General features: G+C 47.6%; 3 protein-coding genes, 1 non-coding gene and 1 pseudogene across 5 annotated transcripts; 2 read left to right on the forward strand and 3 right to left on the reverse strand.

The window, feature by feature from the left end:
• Window positions 1–328: 328 nt before the first annotated feature.
• Window positions 329–994, reverse strand: LOC136533089 (uncharacterized). Its single transcript, XM_066525659.1, has one exon. It carries the CDS (start codon window positions 992–994, stop codon window positions 329–331), a length of 666 nt encoding a protein of 221 aa, XP_066381756.1.
• Window positions 995–1,979: 985 nt separating this feature from the next.
• Window positions 1,980–5,666, forward strand: LOC136533090 (fatty acyl-CoA reductase 1-like; annotated as a pseudogene).
• A 1,040-nt stretch (window positions 5,667–6,706) lies between these two features.
• LOC136533088 (uncharacterized) lies at window positions 6,707–7,361 on the reverse strand. The gene has a single exon (XM_066525658.1). It carries the CDS (start codon window positions 7,278–7,280, stop codon window positions 7,050–7,052), a length of 231 nt encoding a protein of 76 aa, XP_066381755.1. The 5' UTR covers window positions 7,281–7,361; the 3' UTR covers window positions 6,707–7,049.
• Window positions 7,362–8,640: 1,279 nt separating this feature from the next.
• On the forward strand, window positions 8,641–8,713 carry TRNAE-CUC (transfer RNA glutamic acid (anticodon CUC)). The gene has a single exon. It is a non-coding gene; the product is annotated as a tRNA-Glu (tRNA).
• A 234-nt stretch (window positions 8,714–8,947) lies between these two features.
• LOC136533091 (uncharacterized) lies at window positions 8,948–16,441 on the reverse strand. 2 transcript variants are annotated; one of them, XM_066525662.1, is made up of 4 exons: window positions 15,745–16,441; window positions 15,331–15,492; window positions 10,208–10,474; window positions 8,948–9,190 (listed from the first exon to the last, which is right to left on the reverse strand). In XM_066525662.1, exons 1-4 carry the CDS (start codon window positions 15,859–15,861, stop codon window positions 9,182–9,184), a joined length of 555 nt encoding a protein of 184 aa, XP_066381759.1. In that variant the 5' UTR covers window positions 15,862–16,441; the 3' UTR covers window positions 8,948–9,181. The 2 variants fall into 2 exon arrangements, with proteins under 2 accessions (XP_066381759.1, XP_066381758.1); XM_066525661.1 differs by having other exon boundaries at window positions 10,169–10,474; window positions 15,745–16,205.
• Window positions 16,442–18,318: the final 1,877 nt, after the last annotated feature.

Here is an 18,318-nt window from a genome sequence, read left to right on the forward strand (position 1 = left end):
CATGCTGTGTCCTCGGCGTGACCGTCTGCATGACATTGCAGACCTGCGTCACCAGTAGGGTGCCTTCGTGATCACTAGCGGCATGGTGAACGGCCTCCTACCGCTCCTCACCCTTTGGCTTTGTCTTGCACTCCTTCTCGAAGTGCCCGTAGATGTTGCACTTGTGACACCTACCCTTCTGTCGAGGTGTGCCCATTGACGTCAGCCTCATCCTGGAGTCACGCCCTTCGCCGCCGGCGCGTGCCCCAGACCTCTCCTTCTTGACATAGCGGCCACGACCCTTGCCTCCTCTAGACCCCGACGATGAGTCCGGATCAGCACGACCTTTCTACTTCGCCGCCCATTCTTCTTCAGTCAACAGGAGTTTCGGCATCTTCTCCGTGACCTGCTCCACCGAGGGCTCGAATCTATCCTCCGCCGCCCTCAGCCTCCCCACAAGCTCCTCGATCGTGAGGGTTTTCAGGTCACTTAACATCTCAATTGCCACCGCTACCTGATTGTAGCGTGATGGCACTACTCGAAGGAATTTCTTCACCACCCTTGAATCATCAACACTCATTTCTCCAAGGCCTTTCAAGTCTGTTGCCAACTTTGTGATCCGAATGGCAAAATCATCTATCGACTCTCCTGCCTTGAACGAGATCGATTCAAACTCGCCCAACAACTTCTGAGCATTTACCTCCTTGACGCGATATGCACCAAGACGCATCGTCTTGATCGCCTCCCATGCCTCCTTCATAGACTTCTTGTTGAGGAGCATCGAGTGCATCTCCGTTGGTACGCCGCGGAGCATGGCTCCAAGAGCCAGTCTATCCCGACGTCTTTCCGGCTTATCAGATTCAACGGCGTCCCAAAGGTACATACCCTCTAGATTGCATTGGATATGCGAGGACCACTCTTGGTAGTTTGTCCGGGTGAGCATCGGCCACACCAGGTTGCCGGCGGTCTGATTAAACGCCCGGTCCATTGACTCCTTCTCGCCCGACGTTCCCATCACTGTCGACGGCAGTTCACGGCACCCTCTTCTCCGATCCGGTGGAGCTTTCCACCCGGCGTCTTCAGCACCTTCTCACCGCCACCACGCGCCTCCTCGTTGACTCTCCTTGGCTCTGATACCACGTGTTGGAACCAGGTGATACCCAGGAGCTTGCGCTGGTTATGGTGGAGCAGCGGTGAACGTGGTCACCGCGGCGAGCGCGAGATAGATGTAAAACACAACAACAAGAATGATACGTACTGCCAACCGTCGCAACTTTCTCGGCCCCTCTTTGTTTCTTATTTATTCAGTACACGATCGGGATCACGGAACAGACCTCCGAATCTCCCGCGCCATAGCATACACCGTGCGCTACGCCGTTGCATCGTGACGCGCACCACGTGCTGCAACATATCCTATGGCGCTGACACAATGGACCAACCGGGCTGTGTCGTGGACCAAGCACGCTTCTGGCCACGCCCAACCCGCTACCTGACTAACAGACTCGATGAACATAATCCTAACCGAACGACGCAACAATTTAGCTATCAGGGGAGGGGGCGGCGCTGTGCCGGCTGATGCCGCTGGGGATGGAGGAGAGGAAGTAACGACAGAGAGGGCCGATCCGTTTTGTGTTGATCCGTTTCGACGATGATAACAGCAGACAGGGATAGAAATGGAAGGAGGTGTTTTTTTTCATAAATTAAAATTATCCAAAATGTATTTCAGCGGGTTACCTAGTTTTATAATGACAAATGAGCGAAATCACTTTGAGAAATCCGTTTTTGACGACGGATGAAATACCAAAGTCTCGGCGCTGTCATTCTCTCCATTCGATCATTCGATTACTTATAGGCCGTATTTTTTCAACTAAAAATATATTTTTCTCACACGGTAAATCAGTGAAGGGTACTCTCCGCCGAGCCAACAGGGCGATTACTACCCGTCTCAGTACTTCGGGAGTAGGGAGACCACAGAGCACGCCATTGGCGTCCTGCTCGCCATGGAACCCGCCGGGGTCGCGGAGCGCCTTCACGGCAAGACGGTCCTCATCACGGGCGCCATCGGATTCATAGCGAAACGTAACCGCAACGGATTGAATCTTTACTGTAGTTTGTTGTTTGAGAGGTTCTGCGACCGAAACTTTGATGATTCGTTGGGTTATGAGCTGCAGTTCTTGTAGACGGCTGCAGCCGTGGGTGAAGAGGCTGTACCTCCTCGTGCGCGCCCGTAACCAGGTTTCTGCAACGGAGCGAGTCCGATCCAAGGTCGTCCTCTTCTCTTCGTTGCTCTGTGTTCATATCTCACGCCGCCTTAGGGACTTTATCGTATTGTGATTAAGTTGTGTGATTTAATTAAGTTTTGATCCAGTTCATCTTTTTTTCCTTGGTCCTGTTACCTGTCATGCCAGATTATGCAACTTCAGATATTTCTGTCTTTGCGAGAGAAGTACCAAAATCATTTTACTTCATGGTTCTAGGACAAGATCTTCCCTGTGGCAGGAGATGTCTCATTGGTCAATTTGGGTATAGGGGATGTTCATCTTGCTGAAGATATAGTGAAAGAAACAAATATCATCATCCACATGGCTGCTGCAGTTAACTTCAGAGAAAGGTAGGTAGAACAGGCTACTCTCAGATGTGTTCATGTTGCTGCCACTAATCATAACTCATAAGTGCAGATATGATACAGCTTTGGCGATAAACACTATGGGCATGAAGCATGTTCTGGAGGTCGCATTGAGATGTGTAAAGCTAGAGCTCATTCTTCTTGTGTCAACTGGTGAGACCTGAAAATTTTGCATCAGTTCGCTTCCATCCAACAAAAAGGATTTCTTGTTAATCGAGAGAGCTGTTATAAAATTTCAGCTTACGTTAACTCGAAGAAATCAGGAGTCGTGCTGGAGAAGCCGCTTCAACAGTACAGGAGCTATGATGGCCAATCAGAATTAGATATTTCAGAAGAAATAGCATTTGCAAGGGCGAAGCTGGAAGAGCTAGTTTGCAGCAGTGCTTCAGAAGACACTATAAGACACACCATGAAGAAGATTGGGATAGAAAGGTCTCACCTCTATATTTTTTGATTCATCACATGCACAATTCAATCTAAAGAGTTTCACTTTCATACATGATGCACCATCCAGAACGATGTCTCAAAATCTCTGTGTGGTGGCTAAACAGGGCTCGGAAGTTTGGATGGATGAACACCTATGTTTTTACAAAGGCAATGGCTGAGATGCTGGCATATGAACATAGATCACGGCTCCCAATCGTCATCGTCCACCCAACTTCCACAACAAGCACGTTGAAGGAGCCTTTTCCTGGATGGATAGAAGGAATCAAGTCAGTTTCTCAGCATCCTGAACCATATGTTCTCACTTGATTGCTTCAAGAACTTCCATTCTGTCATCATAGGCAACTCACTTTCAAATATACTGTGTGAAACCGATGCAGAACAATTGACGTATGGGTTACTAATTATGGTAAGGGGCATCTAAAGTTTCTTCCTGGAGATGTCACAACCATCATGGACATAGTACGATACACTCTTCCTGTACTGACCTTAAAGAATTGAGCTGTAGAGGAAACTAGGTTATCATAGAGGCGACATAGTTTAAATCATTACAGGTGACTATTTTATATGTATGCCTTACAGGTACCTGCAGACATTGTGGTCAATGCGATGCTTTGTATCATCAACTGCCACCCTCAAGGACCATTGGACTTGATCTACCATATTGGTTCTTCCATGCGCAACCCACTCAAGATTGGAGACCTGTTACATGCAATGTTCAGATACTTCTTGGAGAAACCATTTGTCGGTGCAGAGGGAGAGGTAATCTAGGTGAAGCAGCTGATTGTGCCAGCAACAATGGACAACTTCTATGAGCACATGGACATACACTACAAGATGCCTTTGGAGGTTGGTTTTTAATTAAATATAACTTCAGCATTGAATTTTGTGGCTATTTTCTCCTAGAGCATGTCATTATTTTTGGTTGCAGGATATGGTACGCCGTGGATTATCTACCACTGAGGAGCAAGACAGATACAACCATCTCAAGAGAGAGTACAATCTCACAGTGGCTGTTGCAGAAGTGTTCCAATCAGGCACATTCTTCAAGAGGAGGTAGGATAGAGATAGCTCCAAGAAGGAAACTACCAACCATTTCCTGATCAAGAGCTGTTCCCATTTTTTACCCTTGTTCTGAGTTTGCAGGTTTGATGACTCAAACATGCAGAGGCTTATCACGTTTTTGAAAGAAAGAGACAGAGAACTGATCCCCTATGATACCAAGTTCATTAATTGGAAGAAGTACCTCATGGAAATCCACTTCCCTAGTGTCTTGGAATGTGAATCAAGGGAAGCAACAAGGGAAAGGCTTTAAAAGAGTTTACACAAGCTCTGAAAGTCAGTCTCATAGAACCTAACTTCCATTTGAAACAGATATTGTTACACCCATATAAATTCTAACAAATACTACTTCACAGCAGTGTACAAAATTCACCATGCTACACATCTGCTGCATTGTTCTTTTCAAACATTGGATCAGGCATTGTTTTTATATTGTGGCAATAAAAACGATGGGTGCATGCCTGAAATGCAAATCTCTGTGATTTCTGTGCGTTTTGTTCTATAATGCTGCTGTAAATCCATCAATTTGTAAGCATGCAAGAAAACAAAGCATAATCACAATGCAGACAACACATAGAAATGTGGTATTACAGACCTCCCAGTCTATCTTACATAGTTACACAAGAATCAAGCCAATTTCTTTCGTATTTGAACTGCAGTTTGTCTAGAAATCTGACCTAAAGGTCTCTTTCTCGAAAGTCAATCTTACACAAGAATTGAACCCATTTTTTTTTCTTGTATGAACTACTTGTCTATGAAGCTGACCTAAAGGCCTTTTTCTCGGAGGGGATGCTGAGGAAGCAGGCGGCCAGGCACCTCTTAGGAATCTTCCCATTCACCTAGATGGAAGTTGTTTTCTTCCACTCACGCCTCATGTGAGCCTTTCCCTTTTACAATATCAGTGCATTTTTTTGCATTATTAGGCTCAAGAGAGAATATGATGTAACAGTGGCTGTTGCAGAGGCATACTGGCCAGTCACGTTATTCAAAGGGAGGTAAGATTGGCATAGCTCCAAGAAGAAAATGTAGGCCATTTCTTTATCGAGAATTGTTCCCATTTTGTGACCCTGTGCTGCACTTGCTGGTTTGATGATGATGACTCCAACATGTAGAAGCTTATCGCGATGATGGATGAAAGAGACACAGAGATGGTCCCCTGTGACATCAAGTTCATCAATTGGGAGAAGTTATTTATGGAAATTCACATTCCTGGTGTCATGGAATGGAATATGAATCAAGGATAGCAAAAGCAACAAGGGCTATTTGTTTCAAAATAAAAAAAGCAACAAGGGCTAGGCTCTAGAAGAATACAGACAAGAAGGTGTATCAAAGAAATATAGCCTCCCTAGACTAGAGTTCCCATAGCACTTCCATTTGAAATGAATCCTCTGTCCAGTGTGCAAATGTTGCCATGCTAGAACTCCGTTTGTCAGGAATCCTCTGTATTACTGTACAAAAGTCACCATGTAATGTAACAATACTTTTGTGTAGCCTTTGAGCCGTTAGATTGAAAAACGCACAGGCTCAGGATGCAGAATGTACTCTTTGGGAATGATGTCTCACGCCAGTCATAATCTACAACGACTGATACCATGATGACTTTCCTTAATGCTGCCACTTATATTCAATCAGTCAGAAGAGACACATAATCAATTGGATCACACTTAAACATGAGTGATCGACAGTTTCGACAACCCATTCTGATTTTTTTTTTTGAAAAGAAATTCTGAAAATTTCTGATAGCTCAATCATCTTGCCGACAGATCTGTCAATGAAATGCAAGACATGATCCTGAGTAGTGTAAAAATCTAGTATAAAGCATAAACCGCATAACAGGGTTCCAGTGTTCCACGAGGTAGACCAGTGGCAGTGATGAGCTTAAACCAGTCAGTCGAGCTGAGAGAGAGAGAGAAAAAAAAAATACTGTGGTGCGTACTGTATTAAAGGCACCATGCTTACCATGATAATGTGTTGTGTATCATATATTAATCACTGTGTGTGGTCACTTTACAGATAAGCGTCTCCGCTGATGGAGTCTAAAGTATATTCAAATTCAAGGCGTGCCACAAAGCATCTCGCGTGTGGGATCAAAGATTGCCGGAGATGAGATGATATTCCGCAAGATCCTCCGGCATATTGAAAGGAGAAAGGCCAAAGAAATGGGTACAGGTACAGCAGGCGTGAGTACTTAAATACTCAAATTCGTTTGTCCATGGGCAATGCAACTGTACAAAATCGACTTCGTTTCTGTACGCATGCATGGAGTTCTGTTGGATGAAAGCTGGCATTGATCAAGCTCTCACATGGACTTTATTTACACTTTGCGGAAAAGTTTGATCGAGAGTTTGTGTTGGTCTTCTGAGACCCGGTGAATGCATACTCCATATGAATCAAGACTTCACATGCAGTAAACAGTATGAGATGCTTTATTAATCTTCCTTTAAACTCTGCACTGTTTTGCACCAACATGGTAACTGTTTTTTGAGAGGAAGGCAAACGTTGTCCACAGTAAAAAATGGCTTCGATAGTCATGCTGTACAAACATGGAGATGGCAGCGTCGATCTCAAAACAACATAAGCTGTGTTTTTCAACAATCAAATGTCCAATTTATTTCACACCGGTGGCCTGGCTGGAGCTACATGGAACCGAACTCAAGCGTTGGAGTGGCATTTCCACACTGACAGCAGAATGCTCAGCTCACTGCTGCGTAACGGATTCAGATTCACGATCGATCGACGACTAACAAAGAAAAACGCTCGCAAGCAAAACACATGCAGGTTGAACATTCCAGAGACATGTACAAGGCGCGTGGCTGTTCATGAATGACTTCATGTAAGTACTACTACGTCTTAACCAACGCGAGAACGAGAAGAGTACCGACGCGTGAAGCGCGCACGGAGGAAACGGGGACGACGACGACGGTGCGTGGCCGTGGCCTTAGGGGCGCGCGTCGGGCGCCGGGTCGGCCGGCAGGCCGCTGGCCGGGGAGGGGTCGGGATCGGCCCCGACCGCCGTGTCCGTGTCGAACACCTTGGCGCCGCTGGACCCGGCGCTCGCGGACTCCTTGGCGCCGGGGATGGACTCCTCCACGCCGTCGGCGCAGGCCAGCGGCGCCACCGCGGCGGCGGCGGCCAGGAGAAGGACCGTAAAGGCGAGCGCGCGAGACATACGTGTGTCTTTTTGGCCTCTCGGGCTTGGCGATCGAACTGGCTAGCCGGGTGCGCTAATGCTATGGCAGGACACGGGATGACGGGAGCGCGGAAGCCGGCTACATATACGCCGGGAGGTGAGGCAGAGGCAGAGCCCCGCGCGCGGGGGCGGGGGCGTGCGGGCGGGCGCGGTTGGTGGTCGGGGTCGCGCCAGCTGCTAGCCGGAGCGTGTGCATGCCGAGGCGAGCGATCGGATGGGTGAGTGGACATGTGCCGGCCGGGTGCTCCTTGAAAATGGGCGCTACCGCGCTCGTACAGTAGAGCCTTGTTTAAATGCAGGACGTAAAATTTGGGGTGTCACGTCAGGTGATGTCGTATAGGGTGTCTAGATACTAATAAAAAAATAAATTACATAATTCGTCAATAATCGTGAGACGAATTTATTAAGTTTAATTAATTCGATATTAGTACATGTGTTTACTGTAGCACCATATTATCAAATCATTGGATAATTAGACTTAAAAGATTCGTCTCGTAAATTAGTCGTAAACTATGTAATTAGTTATTTTTTAGTTTATATTTAATACTATATACATGTATCAAATATTTGATGAGATATAGAGTAAACTTTAAGGTGAGGAACTAAATAAGACCTAAAATAGCAAAATCCAAATAAAAGAGCACTGCTAGCTTTCTAGATGTGCTGTGAGACACAAACATGAGTTTCAGGATCGTGTGCTCTGGCGAGGCTCAAAAAGGCCTTACCATTCTCATCGAGCATCCCAGACATCTATTTGATCGTGATCAGATCGACGATGCCAAGGTTTGACGGATTCTTAAACACAGAGGTAGCATAAAACATTTGACGGGAAGCAGGAAGGCATGCAGCAAGCACAGGCCATTTGTGCCATGACGAGATTCTTGTGGACTCCCTCTGCGAGCATCGGCCTTCAACCAGACAGTCGTAAACCGGCCGTGCTCTGCCTCGAGTCCTCTGCCGCCTCTGGGTGTGTTGCGCCATTGCGGAGGTAAATTGAGAGGGATAAGGTTCAAGATGTGGCCTCGCTCTCCTGTTTCCAGGCAGACTTCATTGGCAGTGCTCTTGTTTGTTGTTTCTGGTACAGGACCAAGAAATCTATGACTACCTTATAAAAAAAATCTATGACTAAAAATGCAGAAAGAAAATAATAAAATGCATAAAAATCTTGGAGGCCCCTTCCGGCCTTGTTTAATTCCCAGGAATACAAGGACCAGACAACGATGCGAAGATTTTAGCAGTATCATTTTGCTGATTATCAATCTGTACAGGGCGTGGTGCCTCATCGATTTTAATGTTCATGTTTCGATATAAAAGGAATAAAGCAGGATCTCACACACAATCCGTTGTAGTCTAGCTGGTCAGGATACTCGGCTCTCACCCGAGAGACCCGGGTTCGAGTCCCGGCAACGGAATTTTTTTCTTTTTGCACTGACAGAAAACAAAGGCAATGAGAGACCAGCACTGTAATCGTTCTCCTATCAACACCTTTTCCACGAATGCATAAGCATTTCAACGCCTAGATTATTGGATTAAACATCATCTCATCTCACCTTCTAAAATTATGCCACTACTTCAATCAAAGTTAAGCTCTTATTCTCAGCTGCTAAAATTATGTCACTGCAGACTGCTTCAATCAGAGTTGGCTCTTATTTAAACTGGCGGAACATGCTCTACTTACACACATTCTATATTGTTATTTATTAGAGTACTTAACACTCATCATCAACATCAAGCACACGTTCTATATTGTCAGATACTTCTGCTAGACTGGTAGCCTTGTGTAAAAGGCTTCTGAAACTCTTTTTTTTCCGCGACACCAAAAACACAGCATTGGACTTCTGCATCTTTAGTGGAGCATCATGGACCTTGCCAGGTTGGTATCAGCCACTCTGTCAAAATCAGAAACAAGGATTAGTGATTAGAACAAGCAAAACCATTTTAGATTAACATAGAATAGATGGCAATCCTGATATGGCATAGGGATCAGCATTTAGCAATAAGGGTGTGTCCAACGGCAATCCAAATCGAGCCAGGAGCATATTATATTCAAAACTGATGAAAGATAACCATGAAAAGAAAAACGCTAGCGAGAGTTCAAGAGGCTAGCTCGCAGTGCACGAGCAGGTGTACTGGAGGCTTATGGGGGTTTCAATTCAATGTAAGGTTCTGATGTCATGTCCAGTAGGTCTTTAGTTTTAAAAACCCTCAAATATGTCCTGCACTGCTATATCATAGAATAAGGACGCGTTTGGCGCTGCTCCAGGCGGCTCCGGCTCCTCACCTCGGGGTACTGTAGCGACACTGTAGCAGGAGCCGTTTCGGAAATCGAGGCACAAAATGAACTGAAAAGAAGCCGAAAAGAGGAGGAGCCGGCGAAGCCACAATTTCGAGCTCCGCCGGCTCCGTGCTACAGTACATGAACAGTGCCGGAGCTGGAGCCCCCTGGAGCTCCTCCAAACGGGTCCTAAAAAATCATGATACTCCACTTTGCTCAATAGTAACACTAGTGTATAATTTTTTTCTCTACCTAATATTTTAACATTCTAAACCATTGCAGCAGCATCTTCGAGAACGTATACCGGCAAGTTCGTTTCTCAGAAGAACACCATTGACTATCTTGTAGCTTACTAGCTTATTGATTACAAGGAGGTTTCAATAGTGCATGCCTGCCTTGCTATGTGATATATGGCTAGTATCGTGTTCATGGTGACAATGGCAGGCATAGTTCATAATTAAGGAGATCATAAGCCATAGTGACCATCTGTGGATCAAAGTCGCAGTGGCAATAAAATTCAAGATGTTGACTATTTATAGAAATTTGGTTTAAGTAACAACTCAACAATAGCATAGTAATAGGGTGCACATACCATCTACTGGGCTCGCTCTCCTGGACTTAGAACACACACCTCATGTTTTTGACCAGTAGGTTGTTCCTCTTCCTCATCTTCTGACTCACTAAGCCATCCATAGCAGGGTAGCGTTGGACCAATCCTTCTAGCAGCATTAAGTGGCAATGCAGCCTCACGAGCAGGTGGTTCAATGAACATAGGGTCTTCCACTTCCTTATCTGCTGACTTAGTCTCTGCTGGTGCCTCATTTGAAATTGATATGGTATCTTGTGGTTCAATGAACATAGGGTCTTCCACTGCCTCGTCTGCTGCTGGTTCTTGGTGCTACAAATGTACAAAACATATTGAATTGAGCCCATTAGCAATTTCACAACATGCATATGCATCATCAAGTAGATAACATAAATCATAATCGTATATTATGACTCGGAGTTTCTGCTTAGAGAAAAAGGTCTGTATTATGGCATGACAGTTTGTTTACTGTTCTTTTTTTTAGTTTTCTGCATTCTACCAGTGTTGAAATTTATATCATCCTATTTGAGAATTCCACAACATGCAACATGTGTCGATTGGATGACAACAGAAACCATAATCATAAATTAATGAATAATGGCCCAAAGGTCTTTAGTTAGAGGAAACAACAGACTGACAGTTGGTTAACTTTCAGTTTGCTGCATTGTGCCAGTATCAACTTTGGCATCATCATTGTAGTGTAAGGGACTTAATGGCCCTGAAAACATAGCGATATCCAAGACATATTATTATACAAACACAAAATGATCACTATATTTACTTTAGCATGATATAAAACTTTTCATTTACACTGGTTCACGTTGCATACTTAGGCATTCGAATGTTCATGGACACATACAAAGTAAGATTGTTGGCTTGAAACAAAAATTAATACCAACTCGAAGTTATTTGGTGGTGAAATCAGTTCTTCCAGAACTACCCACCAACCATATTGATACAATGATGATTTTGCATGCTTGGAAAGAGATAAAGAGCAGAATAGTTTGTCAAACAAAATGTGGCACAATCTCAGTTAGATATAAAACATAGAGAAGAAGCCTTGCAGTGGAGGATAGGTGAAGCAGGTTGCTTGCAGCACTTAGGAGTGTGTGCAAGATGTCAGTATATTTTACTAAATTGCTCAGTTTATTTGGTCATTCTAGCTACAGTATGGCATCTTTTTTTTCTCCTGGATTAAGCTACCAACCCATTAAGTCTGCACATATGCAATGGTTGTATGAACAACTTCTTTTTAACATGGAAATACACAGGTGTCCTGTGAGGTGTTATGGTGGTGGCTAGGGATGAGAGGGAGAGAGGGAGCCGGCCGGGGGCCTTGCCCACGGCCAAGCAAGAGAGAAGGATTTTCCTTCTAATTCCTGCTTGCTTATTCTCATGGTAGCTCACGGTATACATAGCCATTAGGCAGCCCAATCACCACTTAATTCTGTCTCAATCACTCATGCTAAGCTTCTAAATTTGCACCAGCTAATGGTGCGCCCAGGATTGCCCTCAATTTGGTACCAATCTTGCCACTTTCCTGATTTGCTGAGCTTGTCTTCTTTGCTCTACAAGTGAATCTCTTGCCACACATGACAGCATATGCCTCTAACACTACACACCTCCAGGACAAGCAGCTCGTCCTCGAGCTGCAACCTAACCAGCTCATAACAATAACTCAACTCGATACAAACCCAACACTTAAAAACAAGCCTTTTACGTCTCGGCTCATTTTATGATTCTCGACATGAAATAGATTGGACTCTTTATTTCGCGGCCTCCTCAATTGAAGGTGCACATCGTCTGAACGCAATAATTGCACACATATAACCACCTGGATCCCATGGAGCAGTCTGCACATGGGCTGACGTATTGAAGAAACAAGAGCACAGCAGCCGACGTAGCTTGCCCACCACATCCAGCCCGTGCCACAAGCCCAGACCCAGCCCCATCCGAATGGAAGAGCTAGGCACAACAACTATAGCCACGCATCTTGCCGAGGAAAATGGAGCTCCGCTTGTCTGCGCCGTCAGCATGCGCATCACCAAGAAGGCAGCAAGGTGGCCATGCCGCAACACCAACCAGCGGAGGTGCCCCCACGACAGTCGATGGCGGAATGCTGCGGCGCTACACAGTGTGCACCTTCTGCCCACTGGATGCCTGCTAGTCCATGTCGCACAGGGAAGAGAGGAGGGCTTCCAATGGAGAACAGCGAGGAAGGGTTCGCTTCCCCAACCGCCTCCACCGCAGACTCTGAGTTCGCAGCCCGCGAGGGAAACAGCAATGCAGCATGCTGGCTGCCTGTCGCCGGGAGGGGGGGCGTATGCCCCAGATCCCTGATGTGATGAACAAGATGAAGGTCCTCCGCATGGCGATGCGCAACTTGGAGAAGCTGTGAAAGGGTCTGGGGCTGAATCAGCTGCAGATCGTGCATCTCCTGCACCCGCCGACACGCTAGCAGGCACCTTCATCTTCGAATCTGCCATGGAGACGGCTGTCGTCCCAAAGCCCGACCAGCCGCAGGAGGAACAACGGCGGCATGGTGGTGGTGGCCGCCGACGATCGGGATTGCAGGGCCTAGGCGTGCCCACAGAGATGCCATCTGCTGGGCGAGGTTGGCCAGCGCCTTGGCGATGGGATCCGGCAGCGGCGACGCACCTTCGGCTGCTTGTTATGGTGGCAGCACGGGTTGAGAGGGAGAGGGGGGGCTGGCCGGGGGCCTTGCCCACGGCCAAGCAAGAGGGAAGGGTTTTCCTTCTTTGCTCTACTGGTGAATCTCTTGCCCCGCATGACAACATACGCCTCTAACACCACCCCTGCACAAGCAGCTCGTCCTCGAGCTACAACCTAACAAGCTCATAACAATAACTTGACTCGGCACAAACCTAACACTTAAAAACAAGCCTTTTACATCTCGGCTCAGTTTATTATTCTCGACCTAAAATAGATTTGGACTCTTTATTTTGGCGGCCTCCTCAATGGAAGGTGGACACCGTCTGAACGCAATAATGCCACACGTATAACCATCTGAATGCCATGGAGATGGGCTGAAGTCTTGAAGAAACAAGAGCACAGCAGCCCATGCAGCTTGGCCACCACATCCAGCCCAAGCCACGAGCACAGACCCAGCCCCATCCGAACGGATGAGCTAGGCACAAGTCTTCAACTGAGCCACACATCTTGCCGAGGAAAATAGAGCTCCGCTTGTCTGCGTCGTCAGCATTATGGATGGCAACGGGGCCATGATCCCCGATACCCAACGAGGAATTCATCCATTAGGGGATCAAAATGGGCCAAATTTCCTCCCCACGGGGAGCTTAACGGGCCAAAAGTTAGCCCCGACGGGTGAAGCGGGGGCGGGGACATTCTACAGCTCCCATTCCCTGAAATTCGCCGGGGGGCCAAGAAGATAGGCCAAAAGAAGCCCAGCAAGAGTACTTTCAGCCCAAGCCCATAGCACTGATATATATATCGTGAAACCCTAGCATCGTTGCTCCTCTCCCAGACTCTCACCGGTAGCCGCCATTTTCGCCTTCTCTGTCGCCCTTGCGACCACGAAGTCGCGGTCATCTACCTCCATGCAACTCTGCGACGCACCAGTGGCCGAGCTCTCGACACTGACACTATGACACCCAAGTACAAGGTGATGTTGTCCTTCCTCCCATGACGATGCTTGCTCTTGCTTTTGCAGTGTTCCTTCGACCCCCTTTTCCTCATCCATCCTTCCCAGATTCTAGTCTTCAGCTCGACTGCTCCTCCGTCCTTCTCAGATTCAATCTCCTGCGGTCCTCTTCCCCTCAATCCTCTGCTCTGAATGGACGTGCTTCGCTTCGGGGATGTCAGACCTGTCGGGGCCCCGAAACACCAATCGGGGACGGGGACGAGAGAAAGTCTTCCCCGAGACAAGGATCGGGACCGGGGAGCGGGGAAAATGAGGGAAATCGGGGACGGGGACGGGGTGTCCCTCCTCGTCGCGGATGTCCCCATTGCCATCTCTAGTCAGCATGCGCATCACCGAGAAGGCGGCAACGGTGGTCGAGCCGCAATAGTGACCAGTGGAGGCACCCTCGCAGCAGTTGATTGCGGAATGCAGCGGCACTACATGGTGCGCGTCAGCCCGTGACCCATGCCTTCTCATTGGATGCCTACTATTCCGCACCGCACATGGAAGAGAGGAGGGCTTCTGATGAAGAATGACGAGGGGTGCGCCGGCAAGCCGTAGGGGAACAACGACGGCATGGTGGTGGTGGTCGCCGACGGTCAGGATTCCAAGGCCTCTAGGTGCGCCCAAAGAGACGCCATCTGCTGGGCGAGGTCGGCCAGCGCCTTTGGAGATGGGATCCGGCGGCAGCGTCAATGGCACCTTCGGCTGCCCTCATCAGACCTGTCATCTATGATATCGGATGTTATGGTGGCGGATCGGGTTGAGAGGGAGAGGGGGCCGGCCAAAGGCCTTGCCCACGACCGAGCAAGAGAGAAGGCTTTTCCTTCTAATTTGGGCTTGCCTCTAATACGGGTTACAGATAAATAGCCTCCCTGGCTAACCACTCTCTATAATTCCTCTCTTCTTTCCTATTATTCCTCCAACCTTAAGGAAGACTGAACAGATTTGCCTCTAACTGAGCGTGGCTGTTAGACACTAGGTAGGTCCATGACATTCGCCTCTAACATGAGGTCTTGAAAAAAAAATTATTATCCAAAGTCCCCCACTTAACCCTGGTTAGGTGGGACTTGGACTGGTACCAACGAAGTGATAAGAGCGGATACAATGGGACATCAGGGCATGAATGGTAACGGACAAAAGATGTGTCTTGGTTTGCAGGACGATTCAGACGTCCAAATCTCCTCTTATTCGAATTGCTAAATATTATGGTCTATAATTCACAATTGAAACTAGGTAAAACTGAGCAAGGCCTTCTCTCTTGCTCGGTCGTGGGCAAACCAGGCTCTTCGAGATCGAGAAAGAGGAGAAGCAGGTGGTTTTTTATGATGGGTCTTTGAGTAGACATGTTGGGCAAACCATGAATGGGTCTTTCGATAAGGAGAGACCAGGTGGTTCTTGTTTTTCAGAGTATGAGCAATAAACGATCCATATTGGGCATGTTGTTCTGAAATGAGAAAGTGAGAATTTGAGAGAGACAACAAAAAGAAATGAGGAATCACCCAACCTGAGGAGGCTCATCCTCCACTTGCTGGTCATCCTGCTGCTGCAGCTGCGCGTCCTGATTCTGCTTCTGCTCTTCCTCGATCTCGAAGAGCCTGTTTTGCACAACCTGGTAGGAGCCTTCCTCCAGTAGGCGCCACACATCAGGGCTAGGCCCCCCGTACACCTACACCCATAGCAGAGAGAAAACCACAATTGATCAATCAGCTAGTGCATTCATTCATTCAGACTCGAATTGAAGCGCCGATCGCCGCAAACACAAGAGAATGCCTTGCAGCTGTCTGTTCACGGCACCAAAAAAGGCGGATTTCGAACCCCCGATCGATCCGCGGAGAAACACGAAACCCAGACCCTACGGTGCCGCCATAGCCCGACGCTGCTTGCAGGGGGGAAAAAGAAGAGACCTATCGAAAATCACCTTGACAAGACCACCGACGACGGATCTAATGTGGTGTGCGGCGTAGCCCATGGCGGCGAAGTGGTCGATGGCCGCGTCGATCCGGCGGTCACCCTTCCTGGGCCGCCGCACCGGCATTGCTCTCCTTCCCTTCTTTTAGGATTGTACGAATACGAACGGTCGGTCGTCGGCTGGTTTTTGTTGCGGTCGCGTTGCGGTTCGGGGCTTCTTCGGGCGATGCGGCAGTGTGCTTCTGCGGGCTCACTCCGGCGCGCGGGTGGGCGAGTGCCGAGCGAGCGAGCGCGGGGCGCCGTGTCGGGGCCGCGACGGAAATTCTGACGGGACTCGGGGCGGAAATTCCTGTGCGTTAGGAACAAAAGAAAAAGAAAGAAAAAAGAAAAAGAAAAAAACTGATAAATGAACCCACTTGTTATCCCCTTTTTTATGTTCCTGGACCAAATAGAAAAAAGAATGGGTTCGTTCCATCCCTCTTCAACCAAACAGAAATTGAAAATTTTCCGTTTCCGTCCCATCCTCACTTTTGATGTCCCCAGACCAAATAGAAAAGGGAATGAGCTCGTCCCATCCTTCTTCAACCAAACAGAAATTGAAATTGTTTCGTCTCCATCCCATCCAGAAAACAGAGTCGGGACCGTCCCATCCACCTTGACTCTCAATCAAACGCTACCCTACCATCCTACTTCTGTTCCGGCCTCACAATGACACATGACTCGTCCCTTTGGTTTTTTTTAGTACTCACTCCCTCTAGAAAAAAACCAGTATTCGACTTAAAATATCTCAAATCTAACTATTTATATATAAAGAATATAAATAATTTTTTACATCAAATGAGTAGTATTAGATGTGTTATGAGATATATTTATATAGTACACTCATTTGATGTCAAAAACATTAGTATTTTTATTTTTATATATACTTGGTTAAACTTTGACACTTTAATCAAGAATGCTTTTAGATTTGCATTTTTTTAGGACAAACTAGTGACGGACACGCCCTGCACGCATACGGAACAGTAATGTTTGACACTATAATTTGGTATGTATATTATTATATATATAAGAAATACCACAGATATGAAAAAAAAACAGATACCATATATTGTTAAAGCGGGGTAGCTACGAGCTCATGGCATTTTGGCTGAGTTGTGTGTAAGAGCTCCAGAAAAGGCTCTATGAAGTATGGAGTGTAGATAATCCCCCATAAAATCCACGCAAATTGCAGAGCTAGGGAAATCAGTATGGCGTTGATTTTAAAGAGAAATATAAATGGAATTTGACTATTTGAGAACAGAGGAACAAGAAGGCGGCCTTTTGTGCAGCAGAGGAAAGCAGGGAAGCCTAAAACTATCATCGTGATCCAAGCATGCACATGAATGATGACTGATGAATCGCTCGCCGTCTCAGACTCAGACTCAGACTCTCAGTGGCTCATAAACACAGAAACGATAAATTCTGGAGTCCTTGATACCAAGAGTCGATACAATTAGTTGCTAAGAACAAGATAACACATCGAAAATCAAACAGAAAGAAAAAAAGAGGGAGAGCAAGAACATATATATCCACGGACGACCACACATTATTATGGCTTCACTTCAAACAACATTGCTCTCACTTTTCTTCCATGTCCTGTTCCAAATTCAACCGGACCATTCGTCTTCGGAACCGAGCTAGGACGACGTGCTCGGCCGGCCTCAGTTGGTGGAATCATCGTCGTCGTCCTCGTTGCCTGACAGGCCATCGACGCCCTGGGGGCCAGGGGCACCCACCGGCGCGCTGGGTCCATCGGCCGGCGCGTCGGCAGCGGGGGCGTCGGCGGACTCCTTCGCCTCGGCGGCCAGCGGCGCCACGGCCATGGCGACGAAGAGGAGAGCAGCGATGGCGAAGACGACGCTAGCGCGAGCCATGGGTATGGACGTACGGTGCCTAGCTCTCTCGGGTTGGTGGTTGCTGGCTGTGTGGCGAGTTTGACGCTTATTGGTGTCTCTGTGCTTTGCTGTGGTGCGGTGAGGGACGGGGTGGCGAGGCCGGGTTTATATGGTTGCGGAGGCGGGCTATTTTTGGGCGGGGGCTGCCCGAGCGGACACCGTTTGTCGCGCGTGGCGTGGCCTTTGGGCCGGTCGTGGCGCCTGGCGCCTAGCGCGATTGTAGCCGTCGGACGAGGTCCAATGTTGTGCGACCCTTGGGTTTCAGCTGAGGGAGTGAGGGCAAAATTGGCGTTTGTTGGATCCACGAGGACACAAAAGCAGACTGAGCCGTTATCGCTGTGCAGTCCAGTCGTTGAACAGAAGAAGACGTGCCATGCCATGCGAAAGTGTAGCTGCAGCACGCACCGATCTGTTGGGAACGCGATTGATCATAAAGATCACTTTGTATATGGCGCGCAAGCTCAACACAGACTGCTTTTCTGTTCGTCCTCTCGACCAATATATATTATACTGAAACGCTATACATCAGCCGGTTGATTTATGTCTTCCCATCAACCGGCTTTTTCTTGTACGCGCTGCTCGCAACCATCGATGGCCTGGCCTCTGGGTCGTCGGTCGACCGTGACGCCATCGTCGTCGCACGTATACGG

The sequence above is a fragment of the Miscanthus floridulus genome, unplaced genomic scaffold, assembly GCF_019320115.1.
Source record: "Miscanthus floridulus cultivar M001 unplaced genomic scaffold, ASM1932011v1 fs_786_1_2, whole genome shotgun sequence".
Taxonomy (NCBI): Eukaryota; Viridiplantae; Streptophyta; class Magnoliopsida; order Poales; family Poaceae; genus Miscanthus; species Miscanthus floridulus.